Source organism: Dendronephthya gigantea, unplaced genomic scaffold, assembly GCF_004324835.1.
Source record: "Dendronephthya gigantea isolate DGI-Jeju-01 unplaced genomic scaffold, DenGig_1.0 000026F, whole genome shotgun sequence".
Lineage (NCBI taxonomy): Eukaryota > Metazoa > Cnidaria > Anthozoa > Malacalcyonacea > Nephtheidae > Dendronephthya > Dendronephthya gigantea.
The window spans coordinates 574,779-599,572 of record NW_021163036.1 but is presented as its reverse complement, the minus strand read 5'-3'; the positions used below and the strand labels follow the sequence as shown (position 1 = coordinate 599,572).

Genomic DNA, 24,794 nt, shown 5'->3' with positions numbered 1-24,794 from the left:
AAGATGAAGGCAAATTTGATACCCTATTTATATATTTCCAATTGACCCAATGGATACATTAGATCAAATTCATACAATTTTTTATTGCGCTACAATATATAGTAATCTAAGATATTGAAATATTGTCTTCGAAAAAATACTCTAAATTCTTATAAAAGTCTCCCCTAAAGTATTTCGGTTGAAAACTTATCGTTGGTAATCCCTTCTCACAAACTTTACTCCGTGAACCATATCACTGCGAATCTTGACCCCAACTCCCTCGCTTTCTCGCACGGTTTGACGGACCGCTGACATGAGATTTTCGGCGCAGCCCACCAATGATTCCGTTGCCTCTTGGTCAGCGGCTTCGTCTAAAAGGAAAAAAGATAATTTAGCTTGGGATAATGATGGTCCTAACTCCACTCTAAGGGTAATAACAAAATATAACCCTCCGTTACTAACCATCGGCTCCAATCATAGTAGCTTTTACCGTGGCGACAATCTTCAATTGAGTACTAATGGTTGGTATCCTGTCAATAACTGTCAGTAAATTCTTCTTCATTGATTTATCTGTGCATTTGTTCGCCATGGCGCGCGATAGTTTAACTACTTCTTTGCTTTCCTTTGCGATCAGTTTGGCAAGCTCTATCAACTCTTTCTTTGAACCAGCTTTACCATCTTCATCCTCGCTGAAAGATATAAGAACGTACTTCTTGTCAGTAGATATTATCACAAGACAAAGAAGATAGAGTATCAAGTATAAAGTTAGTTTAGTTTAGGTTTTCTCCTGTAGTAACACTGGATCAATAAGAGATGATCCTCACTGGACCTTTAGGAAGAACAGTTTAGAACTGATAGAGTTATCCAGTATAAATAAAGTTAGTTTAGTTTAGGTTTCCTCCTGTAGTAACACTGGATCAATAAGAGATAATTCTTACTGGACCTCTAGGAAGAGCAACTGATAGATCCATTTCCTTAAATATAATCATTTCACATACCTCATGAATCTGGCAATTTTCGCAAACAATACGGCAAGCTTTTTGGCGGCCATAACTAACTCATTCCCTTGTTCCTCCCATCTCACTGTTTCCCTGTGGAGTTGATGTGCTGCCATCTGAAACATAAAAAGTAATAATGACATTGACCTCCGTATATATCTGGGGAAATTAATGGAAGCTGTTCTGAGGTCGTACTGTGTATATCAAGTAAGGTGTTTCTATCATAAGCTGTTTCTAGGGCAGCGTTTCCAAAACATTGTTTTTGGTATTTCGTGCCTTAGGGCGATGTTCCCGGAATGTCGTTCCTAGGACCATGTTCCCAGGAGGTTGTTGTCGTTCCCAGGGCCATCTAAGAGCGCGTACGATCAACACTACGAGTTGTCCCAGAGTATGATTAAATACACGTCCTACTTACCGCAATTCGGTTATCCTCAGGCGGGCGCTGTAGCATTTCAACAACTTGAGCATCCATGGGAACGTCCGTTGGTGGGGGAGGTCGAGGTGGAACTACCACTTCAACTGATGGAGGAGGTGGTCTGGGAGGTGGGGGACATTCCTCTGTAAAATAAATATATTCGCCTTTTATTTGCAAGCACTTTTGCGAGCGCGGCTGGTCGAGTAGGCTCCAGTAGCAAGTAAATTTGATCCCAATATAATATTTTTCTAGTCCTATTTAATTGAAGTACTTTCGGCCATAATTTACGGCAGTAAAATCGTGGGAAATCCGCCTGTTTAATAATTCTTCAACTTGCACTTGCAGCATCCCTTTATCACATCTTTCGTGTTACCTGCGAGGTGCATTTGGCTCACTTGCGGAACGATATCAGGAATCTCAGGCGGAGGAGGAGGGAAGTCTGGTTCGGGCTCGGCCATCGTGTTCTGGGCTACGGCTTGACGAATGCCACTCACTGAATCGTTGATCTAAAATGGGAGGCAAAACAAACCGTCAATCTTGTGATAATAAAGATATTTTTTGACTAAACGGATGTTTTGGGAGAAATAGGGCTTTTACCTTCTGCGCAGAATCGGACAATCTTCTTTGAGCATTCACATCATTTGGGTTAGTAGCGACTGTCTTAGCCACGTTGACAAACGGGGTTATATCTGAACAAAAAATTGGGGCAAAGCCGGAAAAATGTAAGGGAACTACCGTTTAACAGTAGGGAAAAATAACAATACGTTTCTTCACTGGCAGATAGGGAACCAAGGTTAAATCGATAATCATGTTGGGTTAAATTGAATAACTAAAGGAGATTAAATAAACTATAAATCTTTTGACACCTGCCATTATCTTTAAACATGATACAACAAAACTCTTTTAAACATGATACAGCGAGACTCTTTTAAACATGATACAACAACAGTCTTAAAGTGAGTCGCATTCAAAGGAAATTCTCAGAAAAAACTTACTTCCAGATAGATCATCTAGAGGAATGGTCAAAGTCGCGATGTACTGTGGATCCTCGGAATTATCAAGTTCCATTTGAGCTACAGACACGACCCTGTTCGCACGCCTAGCCGCGCTGGAGGTCTTTGAGGCAATTTTCTAAGAAGAAACACAAGTAAAAAATGCAAAGATACAAAGATACTGTTTACAACTACATATCCAGTGCATAATATTCAATTTGACTCATTCAACAAAGATGTAAAAGTGTTATTTAATTTTGACTTCAACAACCGTTTAAACTGAACGGGCTTGATACAACCGGCCCCTGGGAAAGATAATTGCTAATTGGACAGCGCTATCCTACGAAAAATGACTTAAAAGAAATACCTGTGGATCCTGGTCTGAAACTGCTGACTTAAGATCAGCCAAATCTTGCTTAATAGCGTCCTCTGTTAACAGAAATAAATGATTTCAAATAAGCAATGCAGCCATTGGCATTGGCATTAGGCCGCCTATGATTTAGCCCATGCACGAACCTGACGCTTCGAGGAATTTCAACCTGTCAGTTCCCTGATCAACAAGGTTGGTTAAGGCGTCTGCACGATCACTCCACTGTTTCTTCATTTCTTTAAAGTGTTCTTGAGCGTTGGGATTGTTCGGATTGTTGAGGAGAACCCTGGCTGCGTGCGCAACTTGTGGGGTGAGATTGCGAATCTAAAAGGCAGGAATACATTAAGGCCCGTGATGAAAATAAATCTAATGCATTTGTTGATCATGCTAGACAAAAAAACCGCGAAATACTGTCACTGCATGAAATATATACTGAGCTCGAGACTTCAGCACGGAGTAGTTTACATTTTTGGCAAGATTTCATCTCCCATTTTGTTTTAAGTCAGTCAGTTATAGAATACTTGATTCTACTCATTCCAGTTTAGTCCAACCACCGGTAAAACAAAATCCAACAAAAAACTAGAAAGAGCTATAGCTTTTTTGAATCAATGAAAAAGCGAAATTAGATTTCAGGTTGCGAAATGTAGTAAAATGTTGAAACTTAGTCCTAGAAGCTGTAGAAATTTCGCATATTTCCGATTAAGCGCGGTAAAATCACCATTTTCGAGCCGAAAGTGTTTTTTTGGCCGACGCTATCAATCCAAAGTCATGTGTTTAGCCCACCTCCTGTCCTGTGGCGTTAATTTGATCTAGCAATTGTTTGTCGGCGGTTGAAGCTCCAAAATTTGCCACGAGACTTGCTGTTTCGGCGAGTCTCTGACCGTGTTCGACGAAATTCGATGCTTTGTTTGAGAAGTCAGCATCACGATTCGGAGTGCCTGAGAAACGAAACACATCGGTCATTAATATTTGAAACGATTCAGATTGAAGTTTAGAACTGATAGAGCTATTCAGTAATAAATAAAGTTAGTTTAGTTTAGGTTTCCTCCTGTAGTAACATTAGATCAATAAGAGATGATCCTTACTGGACCTCTAGGAAGAACAGTTTAGAACTGATAGAGTTATCCAGTATAAATAAAGTTAGTTTAGTTTAGGTTTCCTCCTAAAGTAACACTGGGTCAATAAGGGATGATCCTTTCTGGACTTCTAGTAAGAACAGTTTAGAACTAATAAATCTATCCAGTGAAAATGAACGTATTAGGAATATAATGTAACGTATATACCTAATGGTGCTTTGGCAGCTCTCTCGAGTTGTTTCAAAGGTCCCTGAACATCCATGAAATCATCCCCGACACGTCCTGCAACAGCTCGTTGTAAAGCTCGTTCCAGGTCTCCAAGTTTTCCTTCAAGTTGACGCGCGATCTCTTGAGCCTCTGGAGAATTACCCTTGAACAAACGAAATAGAGAATATACGTGTGCTGTTCTTTGATCAATCTCGGGAAAAAAACATATCTTAAGCATCCAGTATCTGTTATATATATATGAAGCTTGCCTACCTTTCCTTGTCTCTTGAGGTCAGCGAGTTTCTTAGAAAGACGTTCAACATCGTCAGCAAGGTCCAGAATCTCCTCTCTTTCAGGACCGGATAAATTTTTCGCGAAATTTCTGGCGTCTTCAACACACTGAGCGATTGCTTGCTGAGCTGCAGTAAAATAATACATAGCGTCAAAATTAGCGAACACGAAAACTGTCTTTACTACGTGAGGTATTGTATTTCCGGGCATAATTTGTTTTGTCGGTTTTACCACAGGCTTTAAGCAATCGGTGAGGGTTGTTTTCCTGATTGGACACAAGCCTCGAGAAAGACCCCACGAGAAACCTACCCAAACCAGAAGGGTCTCCAGCAGGATTCTGCAACCATTCTTGAACTTGGTCTCGTTTGCCAGCGAATGTGATGTTAGGTTTCTTCCCTCCAGTGATAGCTTGATGTTGAATGGCGTCGTCGATATCGTTCTGTAGCGCACCCAGCTTCTCTCTGATCTGCTGTGCCAACCTCTGGGCCTCGGGGCTTGTACCCTGGGAAAAGAAAGAATACAATACGACGTTTCCAGCTATTGTGCTCTCGTACTGATGACGTATTACACAAGTAGTCCGCCATCTTGGATCGCAAGAGTGAAGAGTCTTTCACTGAATCGATTGCTCCAAAACCTTACAGCTTTGAAAGTCGTTACTTGCTACCATAACTACAACTATGACGTATATAAAAAATATATGAAATATATATTTTCAAGTATTCTTACCAAAACAAGTTCAGACAGACATACCTTTCCTTGCCTCCTCAATGCTGCGAGATCGTCGAGTAATTTATCAAGTTCATTACAAACTTTCTCTATGCGCGATTTCTCAGGATCTGAGGCCGAAGCGGCGGCCCGACGACCCTGGTTGATGATGTTCCTTACAGCAGATTCACCTGAACAAAATATAATCAGTTGCATTAGCGAGAACTAGGCGGGTTAATACAAAAGACCAATTTGAAAGCTCGTTACGAATGTCTTCATCAAACCGTAAAGCTTCCGTTAGATGATTCTATTTAGATCAATGCACTAAAAGCAAGCTTGGGACTCTTTTGCAACGGATTGAAACGAGATTTAATGCTGGATCTTACCTAAGCCACCTGCGTCAGCGTTTGGATCGTTTAACCAAGAATTAGCGAGATCCATTTTGTTGTTAATGATTGAAGCAGCTTTTCTCATGTCATTTATGGGATCATCTCCTTCGTCCTCGTCATATGTCGTCAGTTGTAAGACACGAATGATCTCTTCAATGTCAGCGAACATCTTCTCGATGATGTAATTACGATTGCCTTGGGCTTCAGCGCGACCGGGAGAACCTATAAAACAAAAGATTCGGTCAGTTAGGTCGCTTCATAACTCTATTTCAGCTAATGGTTTCCAGACTGCTAAACTCAGGGGTCCCTATTTCCTATTAGGCCCCAAGGAAAGGGCGTGGTGGCGTCTAAAAACCTGGTTTGTCGTTCGGACACCCATCGTCTGCATCGACTATGTTTACCTGCTCCAGTTGTAACAAAAGTCTTGATGGACGAAATTAATAATGGGATCATCTTCTTCACGCTTGCCACCCGCTGGTCTAAAATATCGGCATGCGCAACATGGGTCAATTCCTTGGCGCGTGCTTCCACTTGCTTCGCCATGTTGGTCACTCCTGGCGTGAGATTTTTCACAAATGTTATCAGATCTTCCATGCGCTCGACGACTTCGGCAACCTGATATAAAAAACGAAGTAATTCATGAATCAATCCATGCACCCATAATAAAATTGAAATTGGTCTTGCACAGAGCCCAGGCCACGCCCCCTCCCCCCACCAACGTTTTCCTCAGAAACATAAAACTCTCTCAAAAAGTCATAAAACTCTGAACGTGGTTTGTAGTTGGCAGTAAATTTACAAGGGAAACGGCAATATTACACTATTTCGATTCTTTTTAGTTTCTAAAACCGTACCTGGAGGTATTTGATAACTCCACGACACACGGCGACGATCTTACGAACCTCGCCTTCGTCAAACGTCAGCAGCATTGCCGATGTTCCAGATAATATACCTTTGCAATATCAAAAGATTTAGTCAAGTTTAATCAAGATTTTCTTCTTCTCTCCCTATTTCGGCGCTCTGATGTCCACAGGGCCGGGTATATTGAGGGTGGTACACCCCAAAATTTCAAAAATTTAATCAGTAATTTATAAATGTGTCGAGTTTGGCAGCAAAATATCGTTAAATGAAGCAGAAATGGCCTAACAAAATTTACACAGTTTGGGATGCATTCCTGTCCTTTCCACTTACGCGTTTTTCACGCGCAAAAACCTTAAATGCTTCAAAATTGTTATTATTTCACAAATGGGTCAACAAATGCATAGTTCTTTCGATTTATTCGCCTAGCTTTTTCAAATATGACATACACAAGGATTTAGACTTTTACGTGCGTGTACCTGCGTAAGAAAAACGCGTAAATGAAAAGCAGCCGTTGGTAAAATTGTGTTTACGCGCGCTGAGACTTTTTTCTGGGAAATGACATCAATTTCCGGCGGAAGTGAATCAATTTACCGCGTGTAATTTCCCGCGGAAATTATAGGCTGTTTTTTTCATACGCAAACTTTGCGTGTGTTTCAATTTTGTGCTGCTCTTTCAAACGGTTAAAATGTATTTTTTCAGTTTTATTTCGATACGAAAATTAGTTTACAATACATTGGGACCGATGGCCAGGAAATTTCAGCATTTGAACTGGTAAATACGAAAGTATTCATAAAAGAAACTGAACCAAAGCAAAATTTAGGTAAGTCGCACATTTAGCTAAATGATACATGCTATAAATATTTCTAGTTTGTGTATTGTTCTTTTTTAAGTATTCCGAAATCCGAACCACAATGTGGCCAAACTATTTAGCCAATTTCGAAACGATTTATAAAAGTTTCAATTTTTCCTGACATTTTGAAATAAAACTAGTAGCCCACAAATTTTTGCCACAAGCGAGTTTTAGTCTAAACTACTGAGCTTATTTGAAATTGTATAAATAGCTCCTATTCTGAGGTAGCAGAAACTGAAACATACTGCTTGGACAATATACTATCTTTGTAAGACTAAAATACATGTCAACTTTGTGATTAAACTTTGTCTGAACTTCTGAGCAATTTGCCAGGTGCCATCTTAGAGGAACATCACAAAAGTCTTATCCCTCCTCAACCTCCTTACCTCTAGCTCCATCCAGTAACTTTTTTCTTCCCTCTGGTGAAGTTGGGTCATTCTTAAATATCTGTGTTGCACCAACTAGCAATGATGAAGACTCTTCCACCCTTGTGAAGGCAAGAGGCATTTCTTGCTTCAAAATCTGATCTTTACTGTCCTCCATTGTTTGTTTCCCAACCTTGAAAAGTAAATTAAACAATGAAAAAAAGATTACCTTGATATCATAGCAGAAAATTCAAACTCCAAGATCCAACTTCAGTTGGCAAACATGCATTTTAGTCTTCCACATGTAATACCACAAAACTATCTGCTAGAATTGCTTTTCAGCTGGTTGATATCCTAGATATTGGCCAACTTCAGTGCCTAGCTTTGTCCAGACAGTTCACTCATTAGCAGTTGGATAATGTCACCATTATGCACAGGTAAACACCAGACAGATACTGTGCAGTGCAAAAGTTCAAATGTTTGTGGTATTGAATCAAAACTACGTACCATGACAAGATTTTGAACTGCGGCGCTAACTGCTTGGACAGGACCTGACAGATCTGGCATTGCCAGGCCACCCTCGGTTTCTTCATGAAGAATAACAAGCTGAGAAACCTGCAAATATTTAACAAAAAATTTAGTAGATGCTTTCTGCCCTAATATGTGCATACATATTGCTAATCCAATGTTCAAAATAAGAAATTTACTTTGGTTGATTGAGACCATTGTTATATTGGCTTTGAATATGCATTGTTTGTTTACAGAAATTAGAAAACACTTGTGTTAAATCCTTTTATTTTGTCCTATGCATTTCATTTCATTGCAGTAATATCTGTCTGATAAATAAATAAGTTCTCAAAATCAGATTATGTTGACCAATTCAGGAAATTTCTATTATGTCTATCCCTTAACAAAAATAGAATAAGGCCAACCACCCTTAACCCCTCTTTAGCATGACCAACCCTGAATTTGATCCTCTTAAAATAACTGCCTGCTATTTGGTATATCCTTATATGAAACCTGCCTGACAATACGATATTCTCACAAACGACGATAAGACTAAAATCATCTTCCAAATCACAATTAAACATTATGGAGCAATTATTACTTCAAATGTTATTTGAAGGTACACGATTCAATTATGTTATTATGAATAATTATTCTCAACTAGAACGTTCTAATTGCTACAAAATGCAGCAAATTTCCAGACAATGTATACAACGAATGTACAAAAACATTGACCGTCTGGAAAGGAATATTTTCAAAGTATTCAATCAATACTTTGTGTCAATAATTGATAAATTGGGTTGAACAAAGTTGGATACACATCTGTCAAAATATATTTACACATGGGATGCGCAGTTTTCCCTATTGTAAACGACAGAGCTCCATCGATAGAACCAAACACGTTGCGAAGCGAATTCAAGCGGTATAAAAGCTTTTCTAAGCTGTAAAAGCCAACAGAATTTGCAGAATAGCGAACAGGCAAGACTTCACATAATCACATTTCGTTTCGGGCACATTTTGGCAAAACAGTACGAAATTGTAGACCGAACGAGGTGTAAAATGGTGTATTTGAACTGTTAGAACTGGCACCTTCGTTATATATTCTAGGATGATTCGTACAATGAAGACCCGTAAATAATTAAAAGGAAATTCACTAAAGAAATAAAGACTTTAATATAGTGGGTTTTAATCGCCAATTTGCTATAAAGAACAGGCCGATATACAATGACTGCTCATTTTAAGAGTTTAAAGAATTTCAAACAACTAAACCACGTTCCAATATTATGAACTACAAAAGTAATTTATAATCATATCATAATGAATTTAAAACATATGAAAGATAACGGACAGACATTTCGCCTCTAATCTCTAGAAACAGGCGACATGATTTGCAATGTACCCACTACGGTCATACTGTTGTACAATAGACATAAACATTTGAACGCTCGGTTTATTTATAAGCAAAATTAAACTCACTTGTTGGGCGACTGGCTCCAAGATGGCCTCGATCGTCTTTGTATGAAAAACAGGCATGATGTATCTTACGAATAACTGTCAGCCGAAGAGAAGGTTTATCCTCGGGTTCAAAAGGCAAACGGACGGTGACCAAGTTTTCGAGGGAGGGGAAAAATGACATACGAGATGCTTTAAAATAAACACGGGCGCATACCGGATGTAGAAATGCATACAGGAAGTGAAAAAACGGAAAAGGCTAAAGTATTCGCGCAATATTTGCAAGACTTTTTGCCAAATATGAGTATATGGAGACACGCGATGAAATTTAATCTGACAACAAACAGTTTGAAATATACAAGGAATGATAAATAGTTACACGCTGAGAAATTCAATCGCTTTTCCGAAAAAAATGGGTATATTACGATCAATGGTCATATTGCATAAATACACACATTTAAGGTCATAATTATGCGACGTTGTACACTGTCAAGAACCAGGAAGCTATCCCACTGATATTTATCGTAAAGTTATCGTAAAAAGGTAATATTGACTCATTCATACACGGCAAATAAAAATCCTGCAACCTTGGAATTACCCTAGTAACCATTTTTTTTCTAAGCACAAATTGATGTAGCTTCCAAGCAATTTTAGATAGCTTGTAATCGTATTCAAGAGCATAGGTGTAGAATTACTACACATAGGGACATAAATAAGAATGCTTACATATGTTCCAAAATTCCAAGGTTGCAGTATTTTTATTCACCGTGTATAAATGTTAAATTGACGGGGCGTGACGGAATACCATCGAAAGAGCGTGGCATTATGTCTTGAGGCAATTCTACTTGAATGTTTTGCCAAACCTTCATTGCCGTTTTTTTCGATACAGGGCAACCCAAAATTCTTTACAGTTTTGACTAAAAATATCTTGTCCAAACATGGCTAAAGTTAGGTCAGGTCTCCCAGTGTAAATCAAGCTAGTCCAATCTTCCAGGAATCTCTGTCCGATTTTCCTGGATTGAACTTTGAAGTTGATATAACGAAATGACACACACAATATTATATAAGCAAAAATATCGTGGATTTTCATAGATGATGTTTAATGTTATTACAACTAGCTCAGTTAATCACAATCTACTGGAACAATTTACACTATAAACAGATCTTGTAAAAGTGCGAATGAATAACGATATCAACATTTGAAACGTAGAAGATCTAACTAATAATTCTACTGATAACATTGGGTGAAAACTTCTACAGACTGGTTGTAGTATGGCATGGAATAAGCAAGTTCAAAGGTTCGCTCTGCACATTCAAAATGGCGCAGTGCTGCCAGGGTAAAACTACAATTGAAAACATACGAGTTCTCATCTCCAAGCTGGAAAAGCACATGCAAAAAGTGTGGTCTGTAGAGACTGCTGTGTTTTTCTCAAAAAAAAGGCATTGACGTTGGGCAGTGTTTTGGTCATGACCATAATGAAAAACTTTATGATAATCATCCTTGGCCGGACATATTGCAACTTAACGGCAAGTTTAAAGGCGTGTCTTAGAAGGGGTGGTAAGCAAACCTCGTGTCAATGCCAGTCGAAACTTTTCGAACTTGCCTATTTACCCACATTTTCCTACGAGCTGCAATAAGTTTGAAAACTGTCTTCGAGTGGGATTCTACACGACATTCTGACACTAAAATTTACAGATTTTCAAATATATCTTCACGCTATTTTCCCCAGTTTTATGTCAATTTTAAGACTTGTGTTGGCGTGTACGAACCGTGTAACGAAACAAAGGTGGACTATAGGCGTTGAAATTATCTTCACGAGTTTGGTATATATACAATTAACGCCATTTTAAGCACATGGGTAATTGTTTTCGGGGCCGCGATAGGGATACTTCCCTCGGAAAAAAGCATCCACAAAGGCTTCATTGCATTTTACTTGCCACTTTGGCGTTAATTGCCTATAAAATTTGATAACGCACTTTTCTCCAAAAATTTTTGGCCGATAGCTATAAAAATATAGGCATGATAAAACACAATGAAAGACTGTCGTTCGAGCTTTGTCTGTCAATAAATACTTGTTTTAAGGGATCTTTTCCAAAGTCTGTGGATAAATACCTTCACATTTTCTATTCAATTTCATTGTATTGTCATTTATCAACATACATCATTCAGCATCCTCTTAAGTACAATCTTTCGTGTCCACGGACGATCCTCATTGATATAACTGCATTTATCAATTGTAAGTACAATTTTATTCTCTCCAATGGCCATCGCTACCCAGACTAGAAAGTTTTCCATTGTTTCGGCAAGATCTTTCTCAAATATTAAGATATACCTTTTCCATCCAAACATAACCAAGTTTATCAATGCATATCCTCATTTATCGAGTAATTTCCCTTATAATAAGGGCTTTCCACGTTTGTCAACAGATATTTCGAATTATCAATATACATCCAGGTTCATAAAATATCCTCCAATGTCCTGCTTGTCCATCCAACAATACATAACATATATCCAAAGATGACACTATATATCCATTACTGCCACTGTACAGCCCATTATCCAAAGATGACCCTATCTACTACACGATACCCTCGGTGTAAAGCTAGCGGTGACTAGCCCCTACATACCACCCTCCCGATTTCCGGCGTGGTGAATTGGAAATGTGCCGTGAGGCGGGTACATCTGAGGCGGCATGTTCGTTGGAAAAAACTGTTGCGGCGCTGGTTGCAAATGTCCTGGAAACTGGTATTGGCCTTGACCTAACATTCCTGGGAGGAACTTATTCCCCGTATAATATAGTCCAGGTTGCTGCGAGTAAGCCGCATAAGGATTAGCAGGCTGCATTGGTAGACGTGGATGAAAGAAGCGTTCATCTTTCGACGGCGCTGTGAGACTATCTATTGAAAACTTGGAAGGATGGTGTGACGTACTTGAGTCTCCCATTGGCCCGGGGTTAGGGGGCATCCCCATTGGCGAGTTCCCCGCCCCTAGAAACGGGCTTTTATTAGGCGGGGGTCCGAGAGGTGAGACGTTACGAGTGAGATTTAACGAGTTCGGCCTCTGCGGTAGCAGGTCATGTCTGGTCGGACCAGGGTAACCAGGCATCCTCGAATCCATATTAAAGCCAGTTAGAAGTCCTTTATCAACCTGTAAATCAGGTTTATCGAGATTCGGCGACTGTCGGGCCAGTTTCAAGCCCGCATCACGAATGTTTTGTTGTGCGATGTGACTCTGCGCCGAGTACCCGGACGTCGGTACACCCGGGGAAAACGGCGATCGCTGTCCGTCTTTTGGAGATGCGAGCGAGGTGGGAAGTCTAGGGGTAAGTGGGGCATGGGGAGTTTGGGGTGAATTCGTGTTCGTAGGTGATGGTGCACCTACAGAACTTGCACCAGGGAGGGTGTTCAACTCGGACGGTCGCGCCGAAGGGTAGGGAGGTGGGCTTCGGATGCTCGAACCAAGAGGCGATGATGAGGAAATGCTTGACCCGGGGGAGAGGACGGGTAATTGAGGTACTGCTTGTTGCGGTGCAGGTTGGGTGGGGGGAGCTTGTGAGGGTGGTTGCTGTGGGGCTTGCTGCGGTGCTGGTTGTGGCTGGTCATTTGGCAACAGTGATGCGTCTTGATCTTGTTCTGGTGGGTGTGGTATCTGGTTGTTCGTCGGGTTGCGATGATTGTTGACCGGCCTTGTGGTCATCTTGCGGTCGCGCCTGCTGTTGTGGCATTTGATCGGCTTGTGAGCGCGGCTGCCCTTGGGTTTCACCTTGTTGCAACTGTTGCTGTTGCGTAGCAAAATTCGGCGGCGGCGGTGGCGGCTGCTGGAACCTGAACCGCTCCTGGTGGTTATTCATGAACATTTGCTGCTGTCCAAAACCTGGTGGCATGTGACCGGGATACCCACCGCCAAATGGTGGCCTTACACCCCCCTGCTCCTCCATGCCACGTCGAGCACCGCCGGGGGGGAACATACCTTTCGTTCCATTACTAGGACCGAATAGCATCTGCTGTAGATCATCTACTCCGCCCATACTGTTCCTGGGCTCTAATTGCTGCTGCTGTTTCAAATATTGCTGGTAATGTTGCATATTGAAGCCTGGGCGCATGCCCATCGGCGGGCCTGGCGGACGCCCCCCCGGGAACATCGCCTCCACGTTTGGCATGTGTCCCGGGAAGTTTCCATAGCGATAGGGATTGCTAACGCCACCTGAATGATTCATCATGAATTCCTGCGTGTTTCGCTGCAATCTCAGAAAGCGTTGGTTTTGAGGTTGAGCCATGTGGTAAGAGACAATGGAAGGAACTCTGCCTTGAATCACGGCCTCGGCTGCCCGATTTGCCAGCTCAGTTGAGAACATGAATATACGGTTGGGAGGAGGCAATAGCGTCATTGGTAACGCGGGTTTTTTGCGTTGTTTTGGCCTTTTTGGTCCATCGGAGCTGTCGGAATCTGCAATCAGAAAACATTTAATGGTTATGTACATGTCGCCGAGGATATACCAAACAGGACAGGGTAACCTGGTACCCAGGTCTGCTCCAAAACTTAGGAACGCGTGCTCGGAACGTGAACGCAAAAATTAGGAACAGTGACGTGAAAAAACCCGCAAATTAGAGAACCAAGTTGGTGTTTATCACTGATAAATTTATACAAACAATTTATAACACTTTGCAACCTAACATTGCAGTTTTATACTTTTAAAACGCTTTTTCTACCTGGTTTTAGAGTGCATTATTTTTGCTCAGATTAAAATCTAGCTTATCACTGACACCATCAATTTAACAATTTTATTGAACAATCATGGGAGCTCAAGAAGTATATATATGAGCTGATAGCCAATGAGGCTTTTAAAAGCATAAATTATATGAAAATAGCAGGTATTATAATTGCTTAATAATATATCCAAAACTTAACAACATTAACCCCCTCCCTAAAAAAATTCACAGACCAGGCTGTGTCTTACCTATATCCCCAAAATCCTCCTCGTCAGAGAGCACATCTTCCTCCTCCCACCATTCCTTCTTCTTTTTCTTCTCTCGTTCCATTACACAACGTCGTTTTGAACGATATTGATAAAGACTTGGTTCCTCTGAGTTGCTCCCTGGAGATGTCACATACTGACCACCCCCTGGGCTGCTTGTATTCTGGAATAGAATTGATAAATATGAAGATAATATCACAAAATTACACTTTCCATTAGTGAAGGTAAAACTGGAATGACAACTACATGGATGGATGGACATGCAATGTTTTCTTAAAGCTACAATGATTATTTTGGGGTTCATGCTTGGAGTTGCAAACAAGCTGTGTGGGTAGGCAGAGAAATGCAGGGTAAGTGGGTATGTATGGGGGAAATTTCATTATATTTGAGGATAGTTTAATGTAGAATAAACAATCCCATTCACACATTATTGAAATAAAATATTAAGAGCAATGGTATCACACATGACTTATCCTGAGGAAGATCTTCATATAACTTAGAAGGTTGATAGTGGTCTTCATATAGCTTGAATGGTAAATTAAAAACTAGCTAAAAACCTGTATTCATTGTGAGTTGACTGAATGTTTAACCCCTTCCATGACTGAAATCCTAGCCTTTCAACTTACGGTTGATTCCATTTTGTCCTCTTGAAATGCTTGTATATCAATTGCAAAACGTCTTTCTTGCTAAAAAGGATAAAAATTGTTTTGACGTTACACTGCAAACACACTGCAAAATGGAGGAACAGTGAAAATTTATTCCCATGATTAACTCTTTGATTTCCCAATGCACACAAGAAATACTATACAGTCATGAACTCCTTTAAGAGATAAATTATAAGCAATAGTTTACTGCCACAATACAATATTTAGGGCTGCCTCACTTCCTAATTTTTTATTTGGTCCATTTAGTTTGGTGACAAATACTTCAACACGCTTTTGCAACTTGTGAACTTAATTATATGTATTTATGTTTTATTACAACTCTTGGTTTAGAAATTACGCCTGAACTTATTTTTGCATTGGTCTATTTAGTTTCGCACTTTTTGTCACTCCTGATCTTAGTTATGAATTTATATGTCTCATTGAAACTCCTAGTTAAGAAATTATGCCAGGCAGACATTGCATCCAGGTGGGTACTACCACTTTCGGGTTTTACTACCACAAATTATTTGTTTAAAGCCAGATGACTTGGGCAGTAGCAGATGTTGCCACTTTTCTCAAATGTCTTATTTTAACTTTTTATGTGCATACACTTAGAAACGAGATAAGCCCAAAGATATCTGAATAACTACAGCAGTTAAAAATAAGGCAATGGGGTATCTGGGGTGGAGACCCTTTTATATCAATGTCAACCCTACCTTGGAAATTACATTGCCATTGTGTACTTGAGATGTCAAAAGCTTTCATTCCTTGTTGATATGTCTTCTGTAGCAAAGAAGGAAAGCATTAGCAAAGTTGCCGAATTCCTAGGAGATAAAAGGCTCAATTTGTTTTAATACACAGATTATCCTGATTTAAATGTGAATCACGAGGATAATTGTCTGAAACAGTAAACTAAATTGGTCAGGCAACAAAATTCACACCTACTGTACACAAATCTTTATCACTACACATACATGGATATCATAGTGAAAAAAATGACCTCAGTATTGGACTAAATAGCATGCAAACATAGTGTGCATGTGGGTTCATATTGCCAGCTACCTGGGCAACAACTTCAGTTACAAATCCAACTAGTGTTTAACAAATAACAAAGTAAATAATCAGAAAATAGCTTGGAAGAGCCCAGAATTACATTAAACACAAATTATATTTTTCCAGTAAATTCATCAGACATATAGACTCCTTTGCTGTCATTTGGACATGAAAATACCAGCAAGTACAAGCAAGATTCGTGTACATAATTTTCATTGTGAATATTCATTTGGGAAAAATGTTCCCAGTATTGCCAGGCTGTGTTGAAAATTATAGCAATAATCATCTTAATTCCCGAGCAAAGCCCTACCAGAACCAAATACTTTAACATTAGATGAAAGAGATAAACTTTTCATGAGAAACTTTTCAGAACTATATCTGGACATGGGGAGTCAGTAAATGTTACAGTTACAAAAGGCATGTTACAATGATAAATTGTTACAATTCTATATTCCACAACACAACTTCAACTTTAAGGCAAACTGATTTGCATTTAGTACTTCTTAAATACAGAGATACGCCCAACTTTACAACTCGCTAGCGAAGTCAGGCAAATACAAAGCACGGACGACAATCTGATGGAAAGTTTCAAAACTTGAAGACAGCTTTTAGGCAGAAGCAATAAATGAAATAGTCCTACATTCTATACAACACCGCCCACACTAAATGACATAAAAATCAAGAATTTTAAGTGTAAACACGTTGTACAATCAAATCTAATTCGGGTTTATGGAATTTCGCATAGCGAAAGCGCCGAGTCGTGTCTTTAATGAAACATTTCGAGGTTACGTTGGACGTATGTACTACACAAAATATCCAATACGCAGATCGTAATATCTTCGAGAACAAACCCTAAGTTTATCCGGAAATTGTCGTAAATATAAGACCATGTTAAATCGAGTTTAACAAATTTTCGTGACAGTTTGCAAGGAAATTGTACACGTATACTGTTGTACAGGCTCTGCTTTGCAATGGGAAACAAATCTAGCGAGAACTTCACAATACAAAATACACTAGTGGCTAGTTCGAGCCAAAATTGTTGTTTAAATTTAGAAACGTATAACACATGCTTTGAATTGTGTAGTTTAAACAGTAAACGAAGTTAACCTAAACTTCCTTTAGACTTTTGTTTGCAAACAAATATATTATAAAATACGTTTGCCTACGCGGCTAATTCTCCCATGTCGTTTTACAACCTCGAAATTTTTGCGCGATATTCTGGTCAAGCGAATGCATATAATGAAAAAACCTCTCGATTCGGGATTCAAAATTAGGACTTTCCACGAGAAAGCAATTTCAAACAAGTTGTATCTTAGTACGAAGCTGTGTAACGATGTTTCATTCAGTTTACACTAGACTAGGTGAGCAAGTCGCTTCGAGCGTGTTCGACTCACAATGCATATTCATGCGAATTCATAATGGCGGGCAACTAAAATCGTAATTGTGGTCACAAACATTCAACGTAAGAGTTCAAAACCACGATAAAACGGAGAATTCTTCGAGAGCCTAGAAAATACTGCAAGCCCTACCCTCTTTCCAGCTAAAATATCGCGAAATACGCCTCGCAGAGCGAACGCTTACGGGCGACACGCTTGCAAGGTTTGTGTCATATATAATACAACATGCACTCGACTTACGTTCAAAAATTTCCCCTTCGAAGCGAACTTTAACTCATCGACACGAGTTGTTTACGAAATCTCCTTGCCTTCGAGCTTGCTTGCTTTACGATCTTTTTCCTAGAGCAATGAATAAACGTAATTTTCCTGGCCTGAACAGACTCCTTCCGCATCCAGTAAGTCTATACGGCCATGTTGTATAAAAGCTTATAAAAAGTATACTTTATAAGCCAACCCAAGCTAGTTACGGTTCATGAAATATTGACAATTCTTTTGTTCCCCAAACATGTGATCTCTCGCAATTATAATATTCATATTCTATACACAAAAACACCCGTAGGCCAGCAAAAATATCTCCTTAACTATTGTTTGTTTAGAAATAGTAGAGTCGAATTGTAAATTGCATGTTGGTATTTATATAAAATTAGGCAAGCAGACATATTTCGGGGCAATTTCCTCGCTTGGTGTGTAAAAATAGTAACGTAAAGACTTGCCTGTTTTATCTCAATGCAGTTGATTTCATGGATATTAAAGTTCAGAACATAATTTACACGTCTATTTCCATCTGTTTTGCACCAAAAACATGGCGGTCAAAAAATTATAATCGTGAAAATAATTTAGACTCGATTTCGCGTGTTCCCTGCGTTGAAATGCCCGCGTGGCAGTTTCCACGAATCCCGCGTTGCGTGATCCGTTTTAGCGTGCTCACGCTCACGATAACTGCCACTCTCCTTGTATTTTTATGCAGTAAAATCATATCACCAGTAAATCAGGCAGTAATGATTTTTTTCAAGAAGTTCGTTACGGATAACTCAATTAGTTCTAAGCATTTTTTTCTAGAGGTCCAGTCATCTGTTATTTACTTAGTAAAGAATTTTTAGTGCACTGGAAGAAACCTGATCTAATTAATGGGATAATGGACAGCTCAACCAAAACTTCAACCAAAACTATTGGAGGTCCAGTAAGCATCACCCAGTGTTACTACACGAGGAAACCTAAACTAAACTAACTTTATTTATACTGGATAACTCTATCAGTTCTAAACTGTTCTTCCTAGAGGTCCAGATTTCCAGTGAGGATCATTTCTTCTTATTGATCCAGTGTTACTACAGGAGGAACCATAAACGAAACTACTTATACTGGATAGTTCCGATAAAAATTAACTCTATTAAATCGAATTGACGACTGCAATTTCCTCGCGGGGTGTGTAAAAATAGCTCTATTAAATCGACTGCAAATAGAAAAATTCAAATAGAAGGAAAGAGAAAGACTTGCAAATCAGTATTCACTTTGACTACATGTATGTGAGAAATATTTACATCGCGTTAACAAATAGACTAATATTCTATCATTTCTTTTTAGTACCTGCCATGAACGGCAGTTTTTCGCTATAATCTGTTGGATTGTTTAGAAAGTCGACGTTGAATAATAAATCACTTAACGTTTGCTCGGTAAAAAGCTGTTCGGGCATTTCAGATATCTAAAAAAAGAAAGTGAGACGCCGCAATAAATTCGCCATAATAAAAAAAATGGCGGCATGACGAATTACAATCAATTACGAGCACAGATTTTAAAATGCTCGCTATGTCACATCAATTTACGAGTTTTGTTCTCCACATGCTGTCCAGTATTTTTATCAACAAAGACGGTAATTCTCTGCAAGCGGAAAGATGGCGGCATATCCATATCAACATGCTCTTTTGCAAAACGAAAATTTCGTATTTCCATTAACAAACAGTTTACCTTGTAGACACAAAAGTTCAGCAAAAGTTAGCCAATTTTAACATCAATTAATGTGACATATTAAACACTTAGCATTGCTATCGTAACCGATATTCGCCAAGAATCCACTTTTCCATTGACATGCCGCCATCTTTTTTTATTATGGCGAATATTGAGAAAAAGCCACCGCGAAAAGAAGATAGCAAATTTGCACCTGTGCCGCTTTTTAGGGGGGTGCATCGTACACCGTTATCGAAGCATTTTGTTATTTAGAAAGTCGGCGTCATGGGTTCGTTTAACTTTAATTTGTGTGTTTGTAAAAAATGTGAAGGGAAGCGCATTGATTTACGGCAGTTGAAGCTACCGCCACCGGAAATTACAAATTTGAAATCGCAGGATAGCGGCGAATTAGAATGTTTTCAGAACATATCCTTACCGGCTTGAAATCTACATCTTGCGGAGGGAACTTGAAATCCGGACCAAAGTTAACGGAGACCTGTCAACGTTAAAATTACTTGAATTCAGCCCCATTTCTCTTGGCAGATGGGAAACTGACAATAGTTGAAAGTTAGCTACTATTTTATGCAACCTGCCACTGTTTCCGTTAGAGAACCGCAATTGCTTACCGTAGCATTCTTATACAGAGAGACTGCCGGGTAGTACGTCCCAGCAAATATATTCTGCACTGCCACACCCTAAAAATAGCACCATTTATTTCGGCAAATGTTCTACTCTGGTTAAACCTAAAGGGGCTTTCATTATTAGGAATTCAAAGTTTTTGTTCAGGTAAAGTTTATATCGTGTACCCCCTCTAGCCACAGCTCGACATTTACCTTCGATTTTCCATTCTGATAATACACAATCTTCAAACAAAACAAAGTACGTGGTTTGAAAACAATTTTACAATTCGGATGCAAATTTCATCAAATAGGAAATATATTTTATGTATGTACGTATGTACCTTACTGCCTTCCAGAGGGGTCAACTCCTAAAATGAAGACATTCGTTTACACACTGGCGAGAGTTCAGAGAGGAGGATTCAGCATAATCTAGTAAACAAGGGGGAATTTCGTTTCAAACTAAGCGCCATATTTGTTTACCTTTTTTCAGGTAAAGCCAATCAGAATGCCTAAATTTTTAACACTTCATGTAAAATGGTATATATTGTACTTTATATCAAAATTTATGCATTCTGATGGCTTACTGAAAATGTAAACAAACTCGCTGATTGGTCTAAAACGAAATTCTCCCTTGTTAATCTAGTACGCAAGGTGCTGAATAGACGACTCCATAAACCAAGAAAACAGTTTGGAAATTTATAGAGCTATCCAATAAAATCAAACAAAACTGACCTTTTCTGATTGGTCAACGCGGTCTTTTTCCTCATAGTACAGAAAACTTTTGAATTTGATTAATGCCTGCAGAAAATAAACGAAAAAAATGACACCGGAATGACAAACATTTTCGACGAAAAGTTTCACAGTCACGATTCATGTACGTAGTCCTTACATTTCCTTTGTAGGTTGGGGGAAGAATCTTGGCTGGAAAAATAGAATTGAAATAATATAATAATAAGTGATGTATCCTTGAAATAATATTCATATTATATTTATATGGCAAGCCAGTCCCAAGGGGCAAATCAGACAAAATGGAGGATTTTGATTGGCTCTACGGTCGGTAAACAATATATATGGACCGCTCGGTTTTGGCGAGAAAATTCAATTCTAAATTTCTACATATTCTTATACACGTTAAAAATACTGTTTTGCGAAACTAAAATTTAAAGTTTGAGATCTTTTGGAGCAATGAAAAATTACAGTGCCGTACCAGCTGGTCGATTGTTTTCAGGAAGACAGATAAAGATTCCAATTACATCGCCCGTTGAATATCCATCGCTGAAAACAATAAATTGATATAGCTACAATAATGATCTCTTTCGTGGACATAAACTTCAATCAGTAACTACATTGCCAGCTAATGGGTTAACAAGAGACACTAACAAGTTGAGTAGGAAGTAAAAGTTTGAATAAAACTTTACCAAGTGCTCAGTAAGTACTAAAGTGGTTGGAAAAGTGTTTATAGTCCCAATGGTTGAAATTTAAGGCCGTTTTCCACTTCAACCGTATCGTAGGCTGTAGCGAAACGTAGCGTATTTAAAGTCATTAGTTCTGGTGGAATACTTCGGAAACAAAGAAATACGCTACGTTATAATACGATTGAAGTGGAAAACAGGCCTTCATTTCATGCACGGTACTGCATAAACAGAACTAAAAACTAACAAAAACTAACGAAAACTAAAAGTGACCTCCAGGCACCGAATAAAACAGTGAAAAACAGTAGATACGTTGTTACAACAGGTATCAGTAGCCGGCACTAATTAAGTCAGACTGGTTGCATGAGTTCGTACCACATTGGTGAAATAGAATGAGCCCTATCCTGTGACTTTTCCTGTACATATTGCCTCAATTTTATCAATCGTTGTCAAGTTTCAAGCTATAAAACACACCACAATACCTGTAATGTTTTCCTCGACTCTGATGAAACACAGTTCCTTTCTTACTTCTAATGCTGTAACCAAATTTATCATATCCTAATGGTGCTTGGAGATTACCTAGCGTGCAAACATAATGGTTTATGTATGGTTTTTACAGACATACAACACTTCTCGTCCTTCAATAATGTTAGCCGGTGGTTCTAATGGTATAATTGAATATGCCTGTCTTGAGATAATCTTTTACTTTTTAAATCATTTGTTAAGATTTGTTTATCTAATCTATTTTGAAGCAGAACTGCTATAAAGCATACCATAAAGTTGAGACCAGCCTATTCTTGATGCTGTTCCTTCAGGCATATCATCCACTGTTACCTAAACATTGAAAATTGAATATTTACAATAATTATATATATATATATATATATATATATATATATATATATATACCTAAAGTGGACGTCAAGTCTGTTCGGCACATCGATTCTACTCAAAATTTCCAATGTTTACATTTGCCATGCTCTGACAAATGCATAAATTTTAAATAGGCTCACCTCAAAAAACCAGTTTCCACGATTAACACCTAAACAGCATATAGAAGTAAAATTTTGTCATTCCGGTTGCTTTGGTAATGCAGGAGATAAACTTATGGATATGCCATATATATACTAACCATGTGTTGCCCTGACCATACTGTAGCCCTTCTCACCAGTCACCGAGAGACGATCATCTGAGATTTTCAGCTGAGGTGCTAGGTGGAAATAAAGTGTGTTGAATAAGTGGGTAGTGCAGTTGGTATATAAAGATCAGTGTATGGAATAGGTTGATGATATAGGTGGGTGAAAAGATTGATGTTGCAGTGTTGCACCCACCTATTCCAGTCACCTTTTACCTATTCTACCCACTATTTAACTAATCTCAGGTTAACCCTAGCTAGGTAACATTACCTGGACTTACCCTAGCTGGGTTAAATAGTTGAGAGGGAAGGGTGGGTAAAAGGTGGTAGAATAGTTAGTAGAACATGTGGGTGCAACATCAATCATTTGAGTCTATTGATTAAACCTTATACACTCTCTCACCAGGAATATAGGGGCACTTGCCACCCTACCCTCACCTCTCCATTCCACTTTTAAATTTAGCCAAAATACCTCTATCATGGGAAGCAAGATAAACTTTGTGATGTAAAGCAACTCTGTACAGCTCTCCAGGTATAGGTTTACCAGCCCAAGATTCCAGATCAAAGTTCGACTTGGGAGCATTGGGGTCTTCTTCAGCTAGAATATATCTGTAACCATCCTTTGCAGAAAGAAACACTTATGAACATGATAAAATGGGTTAACTAGGAATTATCATAAATATTTGTGCAGGATATGGAGCAGGATAATTATCCTACATCCAATACCCACCTTATTAAATGGATGTTCCAAAGGATACCCGTGAGGTGGCAGTCTTTGTTGCGCAGGCTCTCTACAATACATAAATAATTGTTACATATTACACTATATCTTTCAGATACACATGCTCACAGGGAGTCACAGTATATTACGAAGATGTGTTTACTCAGTCATGAAAAACTAGTCCTGAAGAAAAGGTTTAAAAAATAATTGATTTCAAATGTATATATGTCTAAAATCTCAATATGATTGTTACCCTTTTGACTTTTTTGTTGCGGACGTTCCTTGCCCGCTATCAATTTTCCTTTTTCCCTTTCTTCCAAACTTTGTTGTTTCACCCCGACTTTTTGTACTAGTGCTTCCATACGGTGCTGGAGCAGGCCGTACCATACCAGGCTTGCTGGATGATGTTGTCGTTACATTGCTTATCACTTGTTCTTGTTGCTTAGGAATGGGTAATGATGAAATCGATTCAGGAATCGGCAGCATTGCTGATTCTGTGCTCACAGTAACATCTTTGATTTCCACTTTTTCATCAGATGCGATTTCTTCTGATGCCATCTCAATGTCATTTGCTATTTCCAACTGGAAAAGGTCAAATTAATTCAGCTTTCTTAGGACCAGTAGAATGTACAATTACATACTATAGAACAATTAGACTAGTAAAATAAATAAAACTAGTACATCAATATAAACACGCAATACTGCAGTGAGATTAAAAGAAAATGCAGCGTTTTTGGTCAATTTGTCTATCAGACTGCCATTTTGCCTGATAAACTTTGGAAGCCCTGGCCAATTTTAATTGCAAAAGCTATAGTTTTATTCAACAATGGATGCAGAGCAAAAATACAGTTTATTTTTCCATAAAAGACGTACCTGAGATTTCTCGCCGTCATTCAACTTTTCAGGTACAATTTCAATCCCATTTTCATCACCAACTTCAACTGTTGTTGAGCTCAAGTTTTGCTCAGAAATTTCCGCCATCTTGAAAATTCAACTAGAATTCTACTACACGAAGTTTCCAAGGACTCAAAAAAATTAAAAAGACGTTAGTTTCCAGTCTTCAAGTAATTTAGACGGTGATCAGTACTCAGTAGTGATCACACTGTTAAATGGACATGCCACTGATGCCAGGGTTATAAACCTCTTTATTGAAATAACTTCTTTATTGAAAAACCTTTTTATTGAAATAACTTCCTTATTGAAAAACCTCTTTATCTTTTTTCGGAATCATGAGTTTTTCGCCCGGGATCATTTGATCTATTCCTTCTGAAAACAACAATGCTTCAATTGTAAGCTCGCGGTGCTAGTTCCAGAGTTTGTTGGCGTTTATTCACTCTTAGACTTAAACTAAGCAATTGGAACCAAAAAGACTTTGCATAAGAATCCCGCACGACTTGCCGCAGTGCGCAAACCTCAATCCGCTATAATCCCACTATCACCG

General features: G+C 38.9%; 2 protein-coding genes and 1 pseudogene across 2 annotated transcripts; all 3 read right to left on the bottom strand.

The window, feature by feature from the left end:
• Positions 1-14: 14 nt before the first annotated feature.
• LOC114523045 (vinculin-like) lies at positions 15-9,651 on the bottom strand. Its single transcript, XM_028543858.1, has 20 exons — positions 9,479-9,651; positions 8,003-8,110; positions 7,517-7,688; positions 6,274-6,371; positions 5,824-6,037; positions 5,420-5,644; positions 5,079-5,224; positions 4,638-4,830; positions 4,311-4,456; positions 4,038-4,200; positions 3,538-3,692; positions 2,901-3,078; positions 2,752-2,813; positions 2,388-2,523; positions 1,990-2,081; positions 1,766-1,898; positions 1,393-1,535; positions 978-1,093; positions 442-668; positions 15-350 (listed from the first exon to the last, which is right to left on the bottom strand). The coding sequence occupies exons 1-20, from the start codon at positions 9,533-9,535 to the stop codon at positions 187-189; spliced, it is 2,928 nt and encodes a 975-aa protein (XP_028399659.1). The 5' UTR covers positions 9,536-9,651; the 3' UTR covers positions 15-186.
• An 886-nt stretch (positions 9,652-10,537) lies between these two features.
• On the bottom strand, positions 10,538-18,201 carry LOC114523109 (annotated as a pseudogene).
• Positions 18,202-18,713: 512 nt separating this feature from the next.
• LOC114523085 (set1/Ash2 histone methyltransferase complex subunit ASH2-like) lies at positions 18,714-24,498 on the bottom strand. The gene is made up of 16 exons (XM_028543914.1): positions 24,227-24,498; positions 23,607-23,935; positions 23,363-23,423; positions 23,105-23,252; positions 22,630-22,707; positions 22,511-22,539; positions 22,271-22,331; positions 21,980-22,076; positions 21,293-21,360; positions 20,975-21,006; positions 20,818-20,883; positions 20,427-20,453; positions 20,299-20,328; positions 20,092-20,160; positions 19,902-19,961; positions 18,714-19,223 (listed from the first exon to the last, which is right to left on the bottom strand). Exons 1-16 carry the CDS (start codon positions 24,332-24,334, stop codon positions 19,092-19,094), a joined length of 1,395 nt encoding a protein of 464 aa, XP_028399715.1. The 5' UTR covers positions 24,335-24,498; the 3' UTR covers positions 18,714-19,091.
• Positions 24,499-24,794: the final 296 nt, after the last annotated feature.

Bases quoted from the DNA above. Each gene is read 5' to 3' on its own strand.
- LOC114523045 (XM_028543858.1), bottom strand. From the start codon at position 9,535: ATGCCTGTTTTTCATACAAAGACGATCGAGGCCATCTTGGAGCCAGTC. The intron at 8,111-9,478 runs GTGAGTTTAATT...AAATATTTGCAG, and splicing joins TGGAGCCAGTCGCCCAACAA to GTTTCTCAGCTTGTTATTCT. The intron at 2,814-2,900 runs GTTCGTGCATGG...TTCTGTTAACAG, and splicing joins GAAATTCCTCGAAGCGTCAG to AGGACGCTATTAAGCAAGAT.
- LOC114523085 (XM_028543914.1), bottom strand. From the start codon at position 24,334: ATGGCGGAAATTTCTGAGCAAAACTTGAGCTCAACAACAGTTGAAGTT. The intron at 23,253-23,362 runs GTGGGTATTGGA...CTTTCTGCAAAG, and splicing joins TGGAACATCCATTTAATAAG to GATGGTTACAGATATATTCT. The intron at 22,708-23,104 runs GTATTTTGGCTA...ATTTCCACCTAG, and splicing joins TCTTGCTTCCCATGATAGAG to CACCTCAGCTGAAAATCTCA.